Below are 21,428 nucleotides of genomic sequence, written 5' to 3' on the forward strand. Positions count from 1 at the left end.
CTTTTTTTTTTTTTTTAGCTGATTTCTTAGCCATCTTGCAGAAATATGAGGCAGGGGCACTTATCCATTAGGTACAGTAGGTAAGGTACCTAAGCCCCATGACACCCTTAGCGGCCCATGAAAATGGTTTAGTTTCTTTCATAAAATGGTGCTGAAGATAATGATAGTTGCAAAGGGAAAAATAGGATAGACCAATATCATAGTATGATACCAAGCATAGGGCCTATTATTGGAAGCTATTTCCAATGCTCAGGATATTAACATCTTCTGGAGCGTCTGCAAAACACATCTTGAAGGGAGAACCATAAAGTCCTCAATTTGGCCTGCCTCTTTTATTTAACAATAAAGTTTTATTTATTTCTGAGCACAAGATTACGATTTTATTTCTAGAAAATGGGAGAAAAGGTGGAAGGAGGAGGAGGCAGGGAAAAGGTGGAAACTTGCCCAGGCCCACAGCAGGAGCCCAACCCAGGGAACACTTAAGCTTGTGTAGAGTACTTGTAACCAGAAGCCCGGAGGGGGGGCACAGCAGAGGATGCAATGTGTCACTGTCGCGGCCAGAGCCCATGCAGTGTAAACATTAACATTCTTGGATGCACTAAGCACTGGGCTGCGGTCTACACTTGCACTCTGAGGTGGTGGAGTTATTGCTAAAATTTTGGAGTACTTGGACTTTTCTCAAGAGGCGTTGCACTTCTTTTCCCTACCGGGGATTACCGCAGGTCGCAGCCCAGAGTCTGCGGAGGCGCACCGTTTCATCGACAGCAGGGACTGAACCTTCAGCCCAGGAGAAGCCAAGATGGCACCGATATCGCACCTAGGGAATGGAGGACCGGGAAGAACTTAATGGTTAGTGCCTGGATGGTGACAGGTGCTCCAGTGTACTCGGGCAAACTACCTTTTCCTGCGACAGCCGATTATCTTTGTGCAGCTTTCAGTTTGCGGCCCCTAACCTCCTCCAGCCCGCAAACCCAGGCCTCCAGTGTTCTGATCTTTCTCTTTGCCTTTCCACCTTTCCAGATGCGATTCCTTCCGTGATCTCAGTGACTGTATCAGGCAAAAACGAGAAGGGCAAAATACCGTCCAAATGTAAACAAGGAGCAGCCACACCAGCAGCAGCAGAATGCCGCGGTAGTTCGGCAGGCCCTGGCCCCATGGACAAAGAGAAACTCGACAGTGGCAGTGGCCACGAACTCAGAAAGCCTGAGGACACTCAGCAGCTCCTCTGGCTCATCACTTTCACATTGGTGCAACTACAGGAGCTGAAGAACATTTTCCAACTTGTTCCATACCCGGACGTGTTAGGTAAGTGGCATGCTCAGGCAGCACCCACTTTTCACGGAGCTGGGGCTGGGCTCAGGGCTTATTCTCTTTCCCCAGGCCCCTTCCAAACCTTTCTGAGCCAAAGGCTACCTAGGGGTTTCAAGGCTGCTGGGGCCTGTTTGCCCTCGGACTTCAGGGTGGAGGCAATGCCTCCTGGACATCAAGGTAAATATTTTCAAGCAACATTTAAATGAATCAAGTGGGGAAACTTTGGCCTGATAACTAGGTTTGTATAAGTAGAATTTGATTGGAACCAGAACCATGATCAGTGTGAGGAGAGTAAGGCATAGTCATGCAAGTGGATGGGCAAATTCTGCTTTTATTTAAATATTTGATAATTTGCTCATAATATTTTTGATTTTTCAGAGTAGTGCAAAAAGTGTTATTTTTCTGGAATCCTGAACTTTTTTGTGCCCCCTTACATTCAGTATGGGGGAAAATCATTCCTAAAGACAGCCTTAATCTGGATATTACAAAATAGTGTACTCGGGGAGAGGTGTTGGGGGATAAGTATTTAAAAGCAAGCTTGAAATGAACAACATAAATTTTGTTTTATCCACAACTCTAAATACTGAACATGTGTGGTTTTCTCCTTCCAGAAAGGAACTTGTAAGATGCATGAGCATGACTGAAACCAGTGTGCAGGTCACTATACCTGAAAAAACTTATTTGGCAGGGCAGCCATTCTAAAACCTGCTTCAAGACGTAGATAACATTGCCCCAGATATTCTGAAGTTGGTGTGATTTTGTTGCCTTTTCCAGGTTTGGGAAATAAGTTCATACTTTGAGTTTTTGTGAACAGAAAATGGGATAAGAAAACCTCAGCTTATGGAAATTTCCCATTATCAGAGTTGACATGATTTCAAAAAAGACCAAAGAAAATAGAACCAGACTACTTTTCTAGTTCCTATATATTAATACAATTAAATATATATGTGAATAGTATCAGTATGAAGTATATACAATATGTTATATTGTATATAAATATAAACAAACAATATGCAGTGTATGTATATATATACACACACATACACATGTGTATATATATTAGAGAGGACATCTATGTGAAGATTATCTATAAGATGGGAATAAAAGCATTGTCTATGCCATAGAATTGAGGAGAGGAATAAATGACAATATGTGTAAATACCTAGCATAATACCTAGTCACAGAGTAAGACCTCAGAAATATTTATTACTATTACTCTGTAATATATCCTCTCACTACAGTATAACTCATGGCATATGTGACATAACAGAAGAAGCCTGGTTAGGAGTCATACATTTGGTTCTTTTGGAGATACACACTGAAATATTTACTGGTGAAATGATGTGATGTCTAGATATGCATCACAAAAATCCAGGGGGAGATCCAAGTGTGTTTGAGAATTGGTTAGGGTATTCATGAAACAAGGTTGTCTATGAATAATTGTTGAAACTGGGTAATGGGTACAAATAGGGTTCATCTTTACCATTCTCTCTGCTTTTATATATGTCTGACAGTTTGTATAATAGAAAAATTGTAATAATCAGAGTTGTAAATTCAAATGTTGACAAGGCCAGACAGGTGACACAAAAGAGAAAAGCAAGCAGAGTAGGGACTGTGGCAAACTGGGAAAGAATATGTGTCTTCCAAAGGGGCAGCCAGTATTCAGCTCCAGCTTAGTGTTGCTGGCTGGCAATGTTGGGCCAGGACTGCCAGATTTTTCAGTTTTTCAAGATTGGCCCCAAATTAAAATGTTGATATGAAACCTTCAGTTCTTTAAATGTTGGTAACTAACTGAAATATGTTTTATTGAAAAGTATGGGGGCCATCTAAATCAGGTCTGCAGAACAGACTCAGGCTGGAGCTGCTAGTTTGTAAACTCTGCCTAAGAAGTCAATTTTAAGCAATTTTCATTCTCTGGAGCAGTAGAATATAATTGACAGCATTTCTAAAGCCGACAATCCAAGAATGCCATTGTGCTGTCCTGCTGTTCCTTATTATAAGTCCCATGCCCATATATGCTTTGCTCTCTGCCTTCCATCCCTGCCTGAAGTTTCTCTATCTTTTATTCTCTTTATTTGGTTCTGATATTAAGGTTCAGAGCACTGATGACTAAGACTTCACAAGTGTCCCAGAGAGGAGACCTCACAGTAATGAATTAGGCACCAGCTCACCTGATCTTTCTCTCTGGTACATTTTGCAGCTCTTCTTAACAATATGCAGGTCCTTTGGACAGTTTTCAGAAAGATTATGCCTCAAGGGGCAAGGTACCAGGCTGGAAGGGCAGGGCACCCTTGAGAAGAAAAAGGGAATTTTATAAAACTAGTATCTATTTGTAATCAAGTAAAACTTCCTAAAGTTCAGCAGTTCTTTCAATCTCCGTTTTGTTCTTTTTCTTCTCTTATATTGAAGTAAAATTTAAAATTTAATACTTTTATTTTTTAAAAGCATGTATGGCATCATTTCAGTCTTACTAAATTCTCTCTGCATCCATTCACCCATCCTTCTTTGTTTTTGTGTGTGTAGTGGTCTCTGTGAGAGGGTTCATTAATGTCAATCCTGATCCTTTCTTCCTCATGAGATGTCAGTAGATTTTTTTTTTTTTTTTTTTTTTGCTTTGGACTTCTATGAATTGATTGAATTTTTATGCCAATTATTTTAAAAGTATTACATAGAAGAACAAATGGACAGAAACATTTAAATGCAATCAAATCTTGTTGATGTTGAAGTATAGGAAATAATCTTGCATTGTCAGGTAAACTGCAGGACACTCATATTTGGGTTTCAAATAAACAACAAATATTTTTGTATAAAGTATGTCCCAAATATTGCATGAGACACAGTTATCCAAAAATATTTGTTGTTTATCAGTAGTTTGACTCAGCGCTCCGTATTTTTATTGCAACTCTCATATAAACATATTGTCATTTTCGTAGGAAATGCTTTGAATACTTTGTCCTTTTTTCCCCATCCATTCATCCCATTTATATTTTTCTTTTAACTTAGGAGAGATTAAGGAAAACATTAGGTACTTTGATTTGAGCCATCCCTATAATTATACAGATGCATATATTATATACACTCATATATATAATCTATATACAGATATATATGACGGTGTGCTCTATATAATACCTAATATAAACACACATGAAACACAGACTGAACTGACTGTATTGTTGAAACAGCTGCTCAGTGAAATATGTCTTGTGGCCAGTGGTCCTTCTGAAACTGACCTGACAGTTCTATAGACCAGTGGTCCCCAGCCTTATTGGCACCAGGGACTGGTTTCGTGGAAGACAATTTTTCCATGGACTTGGTGGGCGGGACAATGGTTTCGAGATGAAACTGTTCCACCTCAGATCGTCAGGCATTAGTTAGATTCTCATAAGGAGCGTGCAACCTAGATCCCTCACATGTGCAGTTTACAGTAGGGTTCGCACTCCTATGACAATAAAATGCCACCACTGATCCGACAGGAAGCAGAGCTCAGGCAGTAACGTTTGTTCGCCTGCTATTCACCTCCTGCTGCTCAGCCCATTTACTAACAGGCCACAGACCAGTACTGCTCTGTGGCCCAGGGGTTGGGGAGCCCTGCCATGGACTGTTCTTTTGATAAAAATAGAAATGAACCCTTCTGGTCTTAAAGTTTGAACTTTACATTTGTTTTATCTGAGTTCCTTCCTCAGGAAGCAACCTTCAGGCCTTTCAAAAAAAAGGGATCAAAGAACTGAAACTCACCAGATCACCACATCCAGACAGTGAAATGCTAGACCCCTCTTTCATCTTGATTGCTTCCTTGCCCCTCCCTAGTTCCTGTTTTCTTACACATTGTTAAATTTCTTCCCTGCTATTCAACTCCTAGTTTTAGTTGGTCCGGGGGATGGATTTGAGACTGAGCTTCCATCTCAGCTGCAGCATCTGATTATAGCCTTCTTCCTTGGCAGTACTCACTGTCTCAGTGATTGGCCTTCTGTGCAGTGAGCAGCAGGACTGACTGTAGCCTTGGTGTTTTGGTAACACTTCCCTTCGGTCATTTCGGAATGAGGCAGGGAAAGGACAAGGTCTCCTGTTTAGCTTAGACTTGAATGTCATGTGGATCTGGAAGGAGGCAGGGACCCAGTTGCCCTACTGGCTTTTTTTATTTATCCCCTTATCCCACAGCAGCAGTGAGGTATCTGGGAGGCCTTGGGCTCTGGAGGAAATGTCAAAGTTGGTGGAAGAGCCCCGAGCCCAGCAAATCTGCCCACTCCCTGCAGGACTGCTGCTTTCACTTTCAATCTTGCCCATGGCCTAGGGACTGGAATGGCCTCAGCCATCAGCTGGGTGGCCTCCGCCAAGGCTCTTGAAACCAGTCCTACTGCTCACACTAGTGGTCTTGCTTTCTAGGGTGGCCCTCTGCCCCACATGGCATTCCATTAGCTTCTGCCTTCTAGTCCGCCAATTATAGCAGCTACCCACACCCCTATGGGTGTGACAAGCTGTGGCCTAGCCTTCTCAACAAAGAGAGGGAGGAGAAGTGAGTGAGCTCACCTGCCTGCAGAGTCCCTGACATCTTCTGACTATTCACATTTCCTCTCTGCCTGCCTTGTGTTTTCACTCGTTCAATCCAGCTAGCTGATGGATCCCTTATATATCCTACCTACCCCCTTACATTCTTACTCTTCATCACGTCCCTTCACAAGGTGCCCTGGTCTCCTTCCTCTACCTTTCACCTCCTGCTGGAGCACACATGGCCAAACACCTCATACTCACTGGAATTTCCTTGTCTTATGTTATCATTTGAGAGAAATATATGTAATATATATGTTATATATTATATATGTTAATATATTAATATATATATTATGTAATAAAAATGTATATTTTTAAGTGATGAGGTCTCACTACCTTGCCCAAGCTAGTCTGGAACTCCTAGCCTCAGGCGATCTTCTCACCTCAGCCTCCCAAGCAGCTGGGATTAGAGAGCATGTTTTTATTCCCCACTACACTGAGCTCCTGGAAGGAAGGACCTCTGTTTTATTCATCCCAGAATTCTAGTGCTGACAAAGATTATCTTATTGACCAAATTCTACTCAGGTTCCCTTGAGCTCTTTTTCAACTAGGCCTGGATTTTTGGATTTCTGAGTTTGTCTCTGCATTGTCCAGTTTCAGCAAGGAAATTGCTAAGTCCTGCTAAGTCTATTTAGCCATTCCCCGTATCCAACCACTCTCAATATCTTATCTGGTTCCTCATCCTCCATCATGTCCCAGGTGATGTTTGATCACCCTGGGCTGCCTTCAGCAAAAATTCTGTTAGGTCGGTTTAGCCCAAATATTCCATTATGCCTGATGTTTCCTCTTAGTAAATTTCCGTCCATTGACTCCCACCTTGTTCCTTGGCTCTAAATTCCCACTTGCTTACACTATTTTAGCTGATCTCAATCTATCTCCCCCATTGTAAGATGCCATTGCAGTGGTTCCTATACTTATCTTGATATTTCCCCCTTGAACACAGTCTTTCTCACCATCTTTAACACGTGTCGTTTGAAAAAAAAGTTGAACAGTAATGATGCTGTGACTTTTATAGGATCAGATTCATCATTGGACTCCTGGACCTATCACTGTGGACCTCAAACGTGCACCTTTTAAGCCCTTTCCTTCACTCCTGACTGATGGATTTGGGATCCACTGCTAAGTCAGACTTTTGAACCATTGTTCCAGGCAAACTTCTGTTAAAGCTGGTAAGGACTGATTTGATTCTTAAGATTCTGAGTATACTCTCTAAAGCAGGTTAGAGTACCAGGCTTCTTTTGAAAGGTGTGTCCTAGGCTGGACGGTCTCCTTCCTGGATCTCTGTCTTGAGTGGGGATTATTCTCTGGCTCCCTGGGCTGGAAGTTTTTCTTTCTGGCTTTCTATTTTGAGTGGGAATTATTCATTGATTCTTTGGGCTGGAAATTTTTTTTTTTTTTTTTTTGAGACAGGGTCTTCCTCTGTTGGCCAGGCTGGAGTGCAGTGGTGTGATCATGGCTCACTGCAGCCTTAACCTCCCAGGCTTAAGCAATCCTCCCACCTCAGCACCCCTGAGTAGCTAGGAGTACAGGCACATGCCACCATGCCTGGCTAATTTTATTTTATTTTATTTTATTTTTTGTAGAGACAGGGTCTCACTATGTTGCCCAAGCTGGAATTTTTTTTCCTTATTATTTTGTGAGGTCTGTCTGTTCTATTTGATCCTGTTTTTCCCATGGGAACTTGTGAGTCAACTGAAACACCATTCTTGAATTCCTACTGACTATATGCTCCACCTACACTGTCCAACTCCTTCTTGTTGACGTGATTTTGCTGAGGATAATTTGGAACTTCACTGGTCTTTTTGGGAAGCTTATGATCTCCCCAGACTGGTGTCTCTAAGACTTCTCTCTTCCCATTGGTTTCTCTCCTCCTTCCTCCTCTTACTGTAACCAAATGCAAGCTCAGCTGCTCATTGCTTGCAAAATTGAATAACAAGGACGAGGGTGGTAAAAAGAAAGTGACTTTTATTCCAGAGCTTAGCAGTGGGGAAACAGAATAGGCTCCTGCCTTAAGGGAACTGCTTTAACTTTCAGGGCAGAAAGCAAGGGCTTAAAAAGGGAAAGTTGGTGTGAATGGCATGGAGGAGGGGCGAGGAGGTGTGGGGTCTACGTAACTCACTTGGATGACTTATGTTGAGTGATGCCATGTGATGGTCTGGTCTGCACCATCATGGATGCAATTGGATTGTGAATCAATTGTTGTCTTGAGACAATCTCCTGGTGGGGAATTCCAGAGGGTGCCTGTTTTGTTTTGAGATTTGGTCCCTGATACTTCTAAGCAAACATATATTTAGATAAGCTTTCAGTCTAGGTGTTACTGGTGGAGGGTGTCCAGGTTCTTGGCGTTTTGAACATAGAATTGGACAAAATGCACAAAACAAAGCAAGGAAAGAGTGAAGCAACAAAAGCAGAGATTTACTGAAATCGAAAGTACACTCCACAGGGTGGCAGCAGGCCTGAGCAGTGGCTCAAGGGCCCGGATACAGAATCTTCCTGGGTCCAAATACCCCCTAGAGGTTTCCCATTGGCCACTTGGTGCTCACCTCATGTAAATAAAGTGGTGGCCTGCAATCAGTCTGAATGGTTGTGGAAAGCAACCAATCAGAGGCTGAAGTGAACTTACAAAGGTCACATTCCTATGCAAACATCTGGTGGTTGCAGAAAGCAACCAGAGGCTAAAGTGAAGTCACAAAGTTGTACTTCTATGCAAACGAAGACCTGGCTGACAATCAATCAGATTGAGCTGAACTAAAGTTATAAAGTTACACTCCTATACAAAGGTCTGATTGGTTGCCAAAATCAACCAATCACAGGTACTTTCAATTTCCCATCTGCCGTGAAGGAAAGGTGGGGGTTTGCAAAGGCAGTAGCCTCTGGTCCTTTTGTTACTTAGGTGTGGAAAGTTAGGGTTTTCGTTTCAATTTAGTTATAGGAAGTCAGCGTGAAACAGCTTTAGGTTCCCTGCCTCCAGCCCCTATTCTCCTGCTTCACAGGAGTGCCTGTTGGAAAGAAGGTAAAGTTTATAATTGTATTCCTAAAGAGCAAAGTAAGAGGTGAAGGAAAAAGAAAAAAGGTAAAAATAATTCTTTTAAAGAAAATGAGGTACTTGGTTACAACTCCCCACTGTCAAATTCCATTCCATTTTCATGGGATTTGGGCATTGTTTTTATTCTGGCTACTTACTGCTGAAAGTGGGAGGAGTTAAAGGGTATCAGAATGGAACTGATCCATTGGAGTTGGAAATATTCACAAATACTGGGGTTCACAGACAATGTTTGCTGGAGCATTATGGTACGAGGCCAGGAAAGTCTCTTGGGAAAACCTGTCTTGCATTTCCATACAGAAGGTGCAACAGCAGTAAAATCCACAGCAAAGAAATATGCCTATCCCTGCAACCAGGGCCAAAGTTATGAGGAGCTTTAGACGCCAGGACGGTTCTGACCTGAACCAGGATACTAACTATTGAGCTAGCGACAATGTGGGGCAGACATAGTTTTGATTTGTTGGTTCATGTCTTGCAGAGCTAACAAGACATTTTCTGAATTATCTGGGATAATATGTAGCATTCAGTCTTAATTGCTTATCATGCCCCGTCCCCACTGTCAATTGTATCCAGAGTTCCTGTGGGGATATGATGACAGGTGGACTCAATACACAAATTGAACAATTTTTTTTTTTTTTTTAGTTTATATTTTCCACATCTTTTGGTTAAGCCATACAGGAGGGGTCATAAATATTTATGAAGACTGTCTTGACACATGTGTATGGAACAAATATGTATGTAACCTGAGAAGGTGCCACTGCACTCCAGCCCTGGGGACAGAGTGAGACTGTCTCTGAAATAATAATAATAATAATAATAATAATAATAATAATAATAAAATCCAAGCTAAGAACAAATGTACAAGTCAAGATGCAGGTAAAAATGAATTGTCTGATATCCATTACCTCACATATGTCAAGCACAGTAGTAAAACAATGAACTCATGCATTTAACGTTTTAGGTTTTTGCTTCTGTGATGCCAAACATGGACATGCTGTAAAAATAGTTAATAGGGAAATAACTTCAAATGATGGCTAGCCTTGTTTAATGTTATGCTTGCCTAAAATAAGAATCTAGATCTTTTCTAAGTAAGATAAACCACTTAAACACTAATTACTGAACCTAAGTTTTAAGTTTATATGCTTTTGGGGTTTTATTTTTTTAGATGGAGTCTCCCTCTGTCGCCCAGGCTGGAGTGCAGTGGCGCGATCTCGGCTCACTGCAACCTCCATCTCCCGGTTTCAAGTGATTCTCCTGCCTCAGCCTCCCAAGTAGCTGGGACTACAGGCGCATGCCACCATGCCTGGCTACTTTTTTGTATTTTTAGTAGAGATAGGGTTTCACTGTGTTAGCCAGGATGGTCTCAATCTCCTGACCTCATGATCCGCCCACCTTAGCCTCTCAAAGTGTTGGGATTACAGGACCATGTAATTACAGGACCAATAAAACACCATGCCTGGCTTGGTGTTTTATTTTTATATGATATAGTGAAGCTAAATACATCTGGTTCTGTTAATAAACATGAACAATTATACAATGAGGAAGTATATTCCTCTAGAAATTGTGTATTCATAAATTTGCTAATCTGCTACAGAACACTAGTATATGACAGTGCTATGGACTCAATGTTTGTGTCCCCCCCCAAATTCATACGTTGAAATCCTGACCCCTAATGTGATTGTATTAGAAGGTGGGACCTTTGGTAGGTTATTAGATCATGAGGGTAGAGTCTTCACAAATGGGATTAGTGCCCTTAAGCATTCTCTGCCTGTTTCTTTTCTGTAAATACATGTAAAGCCCTGATAAATTTCCCCAAATGTCATTGTTACAAACCTATTTGTATCTTTACTACAGAGCATATCCTGGGAAAATTTTTTATTTGAAATCACATGGTTAAGAGTTCAGAATTGGTTAGAAGAGTAGGGAATGCCTTACGCTAATATATCTACGATGACATATTTGTGTTCCTGTAGTGTTAAGGATAGGAAGGCAATGGATATTCAACAGCAGCAACAATAATAACAACAATTAATCTAAAGAAACTTACAAGAAAATATGACTAAATATTTACCCACTTTTGGCATTTGAGTTTTGCTTTCAATTATTTAAACTGGATTTCCTGAAGTACTTAACTTGAAATGTGAATATCTGTTCTCTTCAAGTGATACCTTTTTCCTTTGCTGATTTTAATGTGTTTTCTGTAGCTGTAATAAGCCATAATCAGGTGTCTGACAGCTTTTCTGAGTCCAGATGCACAGAATGCTCTGTGAAAGACCATCATCCATTCTCTCCCCATCAACACCTTTTTATTTGTTCTGTACCCCATTTATTTTGTCTAGAAGCAAACACACAAACCTTAGGCCTATTAAAGTTGTGTTTTGGCTTAGTTTCGGTACACATATCCTTTAAATACAGCAGTTATTAAAAATTATTTTAGGCAATTAGAAAGGGTAAAGAGTTCTTGGTGGAATTTTCCATCGATAAAAAGCAGCCCTCAAACCATTTCTTTTCTAACAGAAATTGGCCTGAAACGTCAAGCTGCAAGCATAGCTATGCAAGCTAGCTGTCATATTGAATACCAGCAGCTGTACCTGGAAGCCAGGCACATTCAATATGGCGATTCTCGCTCCCTTTTGTGGCCACATGTGCAGGTGTCACGGCACCAGCGGGGTAAAGTCACATGTGCAGGTGTCATGGCAACAATCAGATAGAAGCCACAATTGTATAATAAAATATTAGGGTTGGAGGGCCAGTCTTTTCATGGGCTGTGTAAATGGAACACCTGGTCAAACCGATCCCCTGGGCCCTATGTAAATCAATCACCGCCTCCTCAAGCCTCCGTACAAAATTGATCACGTTTTGCCCCAAACCCGGAAACCCTCTCTCGGGCGACCTGCTTTCTCAGCATGAGGAAGCTTATTCTCTCTCTCTTCCTTTTTTTCTGTTAAACTTTCTGCTCCTTAACCCACTCCATGTGTGTGTCCATGTCGTTAATCATCAGCGTGAGACAGCTAACCACAGGTATTTCCCTAGACGAAGCCTTTTCACTTTGAATGGTTTGGCACTGTTGTCAAATATCATACTTGTTATAAGTCTATACAGATTTTCTGTTTATTCTTGAGTCAGTTTTGGTAGCTTGTACGTTTGTAGGAACTTTTTTCAATACATTAGGGCATCTAATTTGTTGAAATACAATGTTCATAGTATTTTCTTACAATCCTTTTTATTTTTGTCATATCAGTGGTAACATCCCCTCTTTTTTTTTTTTTTTGAGACAGAGTCTTGCTCAGTCGCCCAGTCTAGAGTGCAGTGGCGCGATCTCGGCTCACTGCAAGCTCCGCCTCCCGGGTTCCGGCCATTCTCCTGCCTCAGCCTCCCAAGTAGCTGGGACTACAGGCGCCTGCCCCTACGCCCGGCTAATTTTTTGCATTTTTAGTAGAGACGGGATCTCGATCTCCTGACCTCGTGATCCGCCCGCCTCGGCCTCCCAAAGTGCTGGGATTACAGGCGTGAGCTACCGCGCCCGGCCAACATCCCCTCTTCTAAAAAAATAATTTCAACTTTTATCTTTGATTCAGGGGATACATGTGCAGGTTTGTTACATGAGTATATTGCATGATGTTGAGGTTTGAGATATGAATGGTCCTGTCATCCGGATGGGATACTAGTGAACATAGTACCCAACAGTTAGTTTTTCAACCCTTGCCCCATTCCCTACCTTTCCCCATCAGTCCCCAGTGCCTATTATTGCCATCTTTTTGTCCATGAGTACCCAATGTTTAGCTAACACTGTGAGTACATGCAGTACTTGGTTTTCTGTTCCTGTGTTAATTAACTTAGGATAATGGCCTCCAGCTGCATCCGTGTTGCTGCAAAAGACATGATTTCATTCTTTTTTATGTCTGCACAGTATGCCACGGTGTATGTGTACCACATTTTCTTTATCCAGTCCACCCTTGATAGGCATCTAGGTTGAGTCCACGCCTTCACTATAGTGAATATTGCTGTGATGAATATATGAATGCATGTGTCTTTTTGGTAGAACAGTTTATTTTATTTTGGATATATGCCAGTAATGGGATTGCTGGGTCAAATGACAGTTCTGTTTTAAGTTCTTTGAGAATTCTCCAAACTGCTCTCCAAAGTGGCTGAACTAATTGACATTTCCACCAACAGTGTGTAAGTGTCCTTTTTTTCTGCAGCATCACCAGCATCTGTTGTTTTTTGACTTACTAATAATAGCCATTCTGATGGGTGTGAGATGGTATCTCATTGTGGTTTTGATTTGCATTTCTCTGATGATTAGTGATATTGAACATTTTTTCAAATGTTTGTTGGCCACTTGTATGTCTTCTTTTGAAAAGTGTCTGTTCTGGCCGGGCGCGGTGGCTCAAGCCTGTAATCCCAGCACTTTGGAAGGCCGAGGCGGGCAGATCACGAGGTCAGGAGATCGAGACCACCCTGGCTAACATGGTGAAACCCCGTCTCTACTAAAAAAAATACAAAAAACTAGCTGGGCGAGGTGGCGGCGCCTGTAGTCCCAGCTACTCGGGAGGCTGAGGCAGGAGAATGGCGTGAACCCAGGAGGCAGAGCTTGAAGTGAGCTGAGATCCGGCCACCGTACTCCAGCCTGGGCGACAGAGCGAGACTCCGTCTCAAAAAAAAAAAAAAAAAAAAAAAAGAAAAGTGTCTGTTCATGTGTTGTTTGCTCACTTTCTAATGGAGTTACTTGTTTTTTATTTCTTGAATTGTCTCCTTATAGATTCTGGATACTAGGCCTTTGTTGGATGCATAGTTTGTGAATATTTTCTCCCATTCTGTGGGCTATTTACTCTGTTTATAGCTTCTTTTGCTATGCAAAAGCGCTTTAGTTTACTTGGGTCCCAATTGTCAATTTTTGTTTTTGTTGCAATTGCTTTTGGGGATTTACAAATTCTTTCTCAAGGCTGATGTCCAGAATGGTGTTTCCTAGATTTTCTAGGGTTCTTATAGTTTGACGTCTTACATTTAAATCTTTAACCCATCTTCAGTTAATTTTTGTATATGACAAAAGGTAGGGGTCCAGTTTCATTCTTCTGCATATAGCTAGCTAGCTATCTCCGCACCATTTATTGAATAGGGAGTCCTTTCCCCATTGCTCATTTTTGTAGGAGATCAAATGGCCATAGGTGTGCAGCTTTATTTCTGGGCTCTCTATTCTGTTCCATTGGTCTATGTGTCTGTTTTTGTACCAGTATTATCCCCTCTTTCATTTCTTGTTTTAGTTTTTGATATTCTCTCTTTTTCTTAGTCTGGTTAAAAGTTTGTCAACTTTGTTGATCTTTCAGAAAACCACATGTTGGTTCTGCTGATTGTTTATACTGCTTTCCTATTCTCTATTTTGTTTATTCTTAGAAGCAAAATTTATTCAAAGACCTGGGCTAACATTCTTAAATATCTGTGAGCCGTAATAAAGAAATCAATGTACTTTATGTTCTTAGCTCCCACAATTTAGCCTAAATATTTGCCCTGGCATGCTTGCATTAGGTCATAGCCTGTTCCTTTTCCTTATTTGAAGGTGTTTTTACCTTTCTCAGCATTCCATAAATTACTTCCTCCTTCCTTTGTTCTCCTCTGCCTTTGCCTCTCATAAAAAGTTCTAAGTTGCTAGCCAGTTGGGACTAATACAGAATGTGAGGTTCCATTCCAGTCAGTGGAAACTGGACACAGCAGTAGTGTGTCCAGAATTGGTGGGTTCTTGGTCCTGCTGACTTCAAGAATGAAGCCGTGGACCATCGTGGTGAGCGTTACAGCTCTTATAGGTGGCGTGTCTGGAGTTTTTCGTTCCTCCCAGTGGGTTCGTGGTCTCGCTGGCTTCAGGAGTGAAGCTGCAGACTTTCACAGTGAGTGTTACAGCTCATGAAGGCAGTGTGGACCCAAAGAGGGAGCAGCAGCAAGGTTTACTGTAAAGAGCAAAAGAACAAAGCTTCCACAGTGCAGAAGGGGACCCGAGGGGCTTGCCCCTGGCTGACTTGGGCAACCTGCTTTTATTCCCTTATCTGGCCCCATCCACATCCTGCTGATTGGTCCATTTTACAGACAGCTGATTAGTCCATTTTACAGAGAGCTGATTGGTGCGTTTACAATCTGTGAGCTAGACACAGAGTGCTGATTGGTGCATTTACAATCCTTTAGCTAGACACAAAAGTTCTCCAAGTCCCCACTAGATTAGCTAGACACAGAGCACTGATTGGTGCGTTTACAAACCTTGAGCTAGACACAGGGTGCTGATTGGTGCATTTACAAACCTTGAGCTAGACATAAAAGTTCTCCAAGTCCCCACCAGATTAGCTAGATACAGAGTGCTGACTGGTGCATCCACAAACCCTGAGCTAGACAAAGAGTGCTTATTGGTGCCTATACAATCCTCCAGCTAGACATAAAAATTCTCTAAGACCCCACCTGACTCAGGAGCCCAGCTTGCTTTGCCTAATGGATCCCACGCCAGGGCCGCGGGTGGAGCTGCCCACCAGTCCCATGCTGGGCGCCTGCACTCCTGAGTCCTTGGGCGGTTGATGGGACCCGCCGCTGCGGAGCAGGGGGAGGCACCCGTAGGGGAGACTCGGGCATGGCGGGCAGCAGGTCCCGAGCCCTGCCCCCTGGGGAGGCAGCTGAGGCCTGGCGAGAATTTGAGCATGGTGTGGGCAGGCCGGCATTGCTGAGGGACCTGGCGCACCCTCTGCAGCTGCTGGCCTGGGTGCTAAGCCCCTCACTGCCTGGGGCCAGCGGCACTGGCAGGCCACTCTGAGTGCAGGACTGGCCAAGCCCGCACCCACCCAGAACTTGCACTGGCCTGCGAGTGCTAAGCGCAACCTGGTTCCCATCTGCGCCTCTCCCTCCATGCCTCCCAGCAAGCAGAGGGAGCCAGCTCCAGCCTCAGCCAGCCCAGAGAGGGGCTCCCACAGTGCAGTGGTGGGCTGAAGGGCTCCTCAAGTGTGGCCAGAGCAGATGCCGAGGCGGCGCTGAGTGAGGGCTGCTAGCACGTTGTCACCTGTCAGTAGGGTGGACACATCAGGTTATAATGACCCTGTCTCCCTTGTTCAGTGTACTCTCGTGGCAGAACTGCTGGCGAGTGTACCCTTTCTGCAGAGAGTAAAAATGCCCTTGCTGAGGAAATTACATTTACATTCAAGTAAATTTCTTTATGGCACTGGGGAACAAAAGCATTTCTAACAATTTTGGTGGAAATCCATACACAGATACATTCTCTTCCAGGGGTGGTCTCCAGTCCTTTCTCATGAGGGAACATACTCCTCTGCCTTATTGCAGTGGCCTCAGGGATATGGAATTAAGGCCCACCTGGTGTGATGAATAAACCCAGACTCTCAGCAACGCAGGAAAAAAAACTGGCTGGCACTCTGGAGTAAAGCATCCTCACATATCACGTGAACCAGGAAACTCTGTGCACAGACTGAGGAAAAAGAAAAAACACTGGGAGAGCTGGTAAAGTATTTCCTCGGTGGTGGGGATTAAGGAAAAAGCGGCAGGGTGGTAAAGTATTCCTTGGTTAAGACATACCAAGGAGAGAGAAACCGCAGGGGTGGTAAAGCATTCCTTAGTCAGGACTAGGGAAAGAAAGCCATGGGGAGAGGTAAAGTATTCGTTAGTCGGGATATCTTGGAGGTTAAAAAGAGCTGAGAAATCCCCACTGAGGGGGTTAAACCTTAAAAAGAGGTAAGAAATCCCCATGGGGGGGGTTGAACCTCAAAAAGAGGTGAGAAATCTCCATTGGGGGGGTTGAACCTCTAAAAGAGGTAAGAAATCCCCATTGGGAGGGTTGAACCTCAAAAAGAGGTGAGAAATCCCCATTGTGGGGGTTGAACCTCACACAAATCTCTGGTAGTAAATATATACATATATTCAAAACTCCCCTTTCCTCTCTTCTTGGGGAAAGAAAAAGGCTAAGCTCCACTCCCACTGGTTGCTCCCCTAGGTGAAGGGGAAGGAGAGGGGGGAAAACAGCAGCATAGGTGGCTGGCAGAGGCAAAGGAAAGACCAGCAGGGAGTAAAAAGAAACCAGGAAAGGAAGTCAGAGAGAAAGAGAGCAAAAACAGCCAGCAGGGAGCCAGACAGGTGCACAAAGGGTTAAGTTCCTCTCCCCAGCCCAGCTCTATGTGAAAAAGAGGGTGGGGAACGGAGCTGGGAGGAGAGCAGAGGAGGTGAAAGGGCATAATTCTTGCAATTTGCAGCAGACATCTGCCAAGCCTCTGGGCCAGTGATGGCCCGGGGCCTGGACTGCAGCCCCACAAATCCCACCTAGCCAAGAAACTGAGTGTAGGAAGAAAGGAGAAAAGTAAAAAGGGAAATTGGGAAAAGAAAAAAAAAAAAACAGATGAAACAGATGAAACGGACAGCAGTGCGTGTGTGGGGGCGGGGCCCATGCCTGGCTCCACCTGCCGCAGGACCAGGAGAACTCGGGAGGGAAAAAGGAAACAAGGGATGATGGGGAGAGAGAGAGAGAAAAAGAGAGTGCAAATGAGAGAGAGAGAAATGGGGGGAAAGAATAAGTAAGAGGGAAACTGGAAGAGACAGAAATCAAAGAAAGATACAGAGGGTGAAACTAGGAAAAAAAAATAGTATAAAAGGAAGGCAGAAAGTTAAGACATGTTGAAGATTGTGAAAGTCGTAAGAAAAGTTATAAAAGGGAATTTATGCAAGAAATATTGTATAATTTAAATGTAATTAGGCCTCTTGAATGTAAAACTATTAAAAAACAGTTTATGTACAAAGTATGTAAGAAAAATAAAATATGCTCTTAATAAAAGGATTATAAGGAGGCATAAGAATATGGATTTTTACCTACATTAAAAGGTTAAAAAATTTTTGTTTTAAAGCTGTAAGCAAGTTTTAACATGTTAATTATGAAGGAAATTCTGTGTGTAAACATTTTCGCTAAAGCTAAAGGGTTTATCATCCAGTGTTTCTGTGAACTGGACATTAAAATAAAAGCACAATAGATTTTTTCTTAAAGCACTAACGTGCTCTTTCACAAAAATTTTAACATGTTAAAAAGGGACTATAAACATCTTACCTTTAGGCCGGGCGCGGTGGCTCAAGCCTGTAATCCCAGCACTTTGGGAGGCCAAGACGGGCGGATCACGAGGTCAGGGGATCAAGACCATCCTGGCTAACACGGTGAAACCCCGTCTCTACTAAAAAAATACAAAAAACTAGCCGGGCGAGGTGGCGGGTGCCTGTAGTCCCAGCTACTCGGGAGGCTGAGGCAGGAGAATGGTGTAAACCTGGGAGGCGGGGCTTGCAGTGAGCTGAGATCCGGCCACTGCACTACAGCCTGGGCGACAGAGCAAGACTCTGTCTCAAAAAAAAAAAAAAAAAAAAAAAAAAAAAAATCTTACCTTATAGTCAGGCATTAAAATGGGACAAGATTTTATTAAAATTAAGTTTAACATTAATAGCACATTAATATAAAGGTAAATTTTAACTTATCTGGTACAAAATCATACAAATAACATTGTCAAATATAAAATGGTGTTTAGCTTTCTTAAGGCCCAAGGGTGGCTGGGTAAGTCACAAGCCCCTCATCCCGAAGGCCACAATGTGCAAGGGAGGTGAAGGCCACTAGAAGGCCAAGATCTTAAGAGGGGGCAGGGCCACAGCATCCCATGAGTGGTGCTGAGCAGGAATGGAGTGGGAGGCATCACCATGGGGCCTCAAGCCCCAGGATATGCAGCAAAAATTATATACTTAATTTATCTTCCACTTTCCCTTCCCTCAGAACTAAAAATCTTTTAGCACAGGTACCACCCCTAGAATTTCCAGTACACCAGCACAAGCCTGGAAACCACATCCTTATCAAAAGACAGAAAGAAAAAAACTCGAGCCAGCCTGGGAAGGACCCTATTTTTTGCTGTTAACCACTGAGACTGCCGTCCGCACAGCCGAGAAAGGATGGACCCACCATACTCGAGTCAAGAAAACATCTTCCTCATCAGAATCATGGGTTACTGTACTAGGATTAAGCTCTACTAAGTTAAAGTTAAAGAAAGCTTAATTTTCATATACCTTCTACATTGCTTCCTTTCCTTTCCTTGTTCTGTTACTAGCTCCTTTGTAACTAAGTCTGACTCACCTCAGACCATTGCCTTTAATGCTTGCTCTATCATACCTTGTGGAAATGTAAAAGATCAATGACAGCTAACCTCTTCACACAATTATTTATGCCCCAGCCCTCTAATTTACACAGTTACCCCTAGCACTCATTGTTGTGATCACCTGCAGCCAAGATGCTGATTTTCTGCTCCTATAGCCTGGCAACCTTGTAGTAAATGGGACTATGTCCTTTAAACTACTCAGAAGCAAAGTTGGACTTCCATGAAAAAGGTCTGTGCAGATCTAAAACCCCTCATCTATTTCATTAAAAGAACTGCCCCTTCTAATTGTCAGCCTTATCAATGTAACCCTGTCCTTCTCTCTATCACCACCTCCACCTTAACTAACTCTAGACCTGCCCTTAATTGCTTCTATGGTATTGGAATAGGAATTAAAGGAAATTAAAGAATGCGTAAGCAGAAACTCAGTTGTATAAGACAACCCAATTGCCCCTGAGAAAGAGAAAGAACTGGAGTCCTTTAAAAATTAACTGCCTGTTTCTCTGTGGCTAGTGAGCCTTATCTCTCTTCCTTTCCCAGGCATTGTGAAGACCCTGTTTCTCTAGCTGTGCAGCTGCAGGTTCACTAGACAGATAAACTCAAGTTGTAAAACATGCTTTTCCTTGAAAAGTAAGAAATGCTGTAATGCACGTCTCAATTAATTAAATAACTGTCCTTGTTTCTCACTCCTGTAATATGCTTCCCCCTTCACAGATCTCCACCCACCCCACAAAATGCTTAAAAGGTAACTTAACTGTTTGTTCAAGGCTCAGTCCTTTGGTTGTTAATCCGACTGGGCCGGTGCACCTAAATAATAAATATCTTGCTGAACCTCATTGGTCTCTGATTCCTTAAAACATCCTGTAACATTTCTGGGGACTCGCCTGGGATTGGAGACGACAGATTTACTGTCTCCTTTGCCTGCAGGACTAGAGCCCTGGGACCAGGGGAGACCTGGCATCTAAGACTTGCCACCGGGGAGCTTCACCTGGACAGAGACTGGCTCTCCCTGCATCCCACTGGCCTGCCTGGCAGTGCAACGGATTTGGGGACGGGGCTGCAGGACGATACCAGCACTTCAGGAACTGCGGTAAGGAGCAAGGGCCCAAGACAGGAAAGCCTGTCCCATAAGGATGAAGGAGAGCTTGGTTACCTCCCAGGGACCGACCACTAATCCAACCCAGAGTGGCTGGGGGCAGCAGGAGTGGCTTGCCAATTTGGATGAACCTCATGTCCCCACTAACAATGGAACTGGGAAAAGGGAGAAAATGGGCCAATAGAGTGCCAAGTGTAGCAAGGTAGAGCTCGCTGGCAGGGTGGCAAGAGTGGCTTGCCACCCCAACTGGGAGTGTGTGGGTGCATGTGAACCTACCTGGAACACGAGAGAGGGTCTTTTTGTCTGATGAGGAGTCCTGGGATAGGAGTGGTGTGTGTATATGTGTGAATGTGGGAGCCTAACTAGGCTCACCCGGGACACGAGAGGCACTCGTTTCATCCGATGAGGAGTCCTGGTGCAGGGGAGGTGTGTGAAAGTGTGAGAAAGAGAGAGGCCAATGTGGGGAGTGATGTGGGGAGGCACAGATCCCTTAGCATGGGCTGTGTGCTCCGAGGCGAGTGTGAGGGAAATCAGACTTAGGACACTGCATACGGCTGGTAAGACCAGCTCCACAGCCACAGCAGGCTGTGACAGGGGAATGCACGTTCCTGGCTAAGCAGTGTATGAAACTCCCACAATAGGACCTGGTCTGGTGGACCCAAGAGTGAAAGTGAGAGTGAAAGTGCACTGCAAGGGTGGAAATGGGAGGGAAAGCATTGAAACTAACTCCTTTGGAGTGCATGATACAGAATTTTAAAAAAGGATTTAGAGGTGATTATGGGATGAAACTGGATGCTCTAAAGCTAAGGACATACTGTGAAATAGATTGGCCTGCTTTCAACGTGGGGTGGCACCTCTGAAGGTACAATAGACAGGGAATTAACTGGCCATGTGTTTAAGGTGGTCACTGGAGTTGGAGGGCAACCAGGATACCCAGACCAGTTTCCCTATATAGACTCTTGGCTCCACGTGGCACAAAGTCGCCTCAAGTGGCTACAGCTCTGCCTAGAGGGATATTGCAAGGCATTAGTGGCTCGTGCAGCCCAACCAAAGGAAGCAGGGGAACCTAAAGCCCCTAGCGTCTCCCAGGAAAAGGAATCCCTGAAGCCTCAGCCGAAACTAGTTCTTCAGGCCCCACCTGAGGAAATGGAATGTCTGCCCCCATATGTGCCAGTCTACCCGTCTTTGACCAGAATAAGGCAGGAGGCAGAGTCAGGAGTGTCTGTAGAGTTGGGCTCAGAGGAAAGTGAGGCTCAATCTCCCCCCACAGCGGATCAGA

General features: G+C 43.5%; 2 protein-coding genes across 6 annotated transcripts in view; one reads left to right on the forward strand and one right to left on the reverse strand.

Annotated features, from left to right (window-relative positions):
- The window catches only part of LOC104662663 (putative uncharacterized protein CXorf42), a 111,231-nt gene that overhangs the window by 1,337 nt on the left and 88,466 nt on the right, over positions 1 to 21,428 (reverse strand). For 2 of the 4 annotated variants that reach the window (XR_004058420.1, XR_004058421.1), the window contains exons 3-4: positions 3,483 to 3,601; positions 708 to 817 (exon numbers count right to left, since the gene is read on the reverse strand). Coding sequence is in view for 2 of the 4 variants with exons in the window: in XM_030934523.1 (XP_030790383.1) it covers positions 16,270 to 16,375 (106 nt within the window). In the remaining 2 variants the exon portion in view is untranslated. Of the gene's footprint in view, positions 1 to 707; positions 818 to 3,482; positions 3,602 to 16,243; positions 16,376 to 21,428 lie in introns of those variants that run through there. The other 2 variants (XM_030934523.1, XM_030934522.1) reach the window with 2 other exon arrangements.
- On the forward strand, positions 719 to 19,886 carry LOC115898731. 2 transcript variants are annotated; one of them, XM_030934525.1, is made up of 5 exons: positions 719 to 849; positions 1,021 to 1,305; positions 6,878 to 7,031; positions 16,214 to 16,387; positions 18,681 to 19,886. In XM_030934525.1, exons 1-3 carry the CDS (start codon positions 825 to 827, stop codon positions 6,937 to 6,939), a joined length of 372 nt encoding a protein of 123 aa, XP_030790385.1. In that variant the 5' UTR covers positions 719 to 824; the 3' UTR covers positions 6,940 to 7,031; positions 16,214 to 16,387; positions 18,681 to 19,886. The 2 variants fall into 2 exon arrangements, with proteins under 2 accessions (XP_030790385.1, XP_030790386.1); XM_030934526.1 differs by lacking the exon at positions 6,878 to 7,031 and having other exon boundaries at positions 721 to 849; positions 16,160 to 16,387.

Source organism: Rhinopithecus roxellana, chromosome 7 (genome assembly GCF_007565055.1).
Source record: "Rhinopithecus roxellana isolate Shanxi Qingling chromosome 7, ASM756505v1, whole genome shotgun sequence".
Taxonomy (NCBI): Eukaryota; Metazoa; Chordata; class Mammalia; order Primates; family Cercopithecidae; genus Rhinopithecus; species Rhinopithecus roxellana.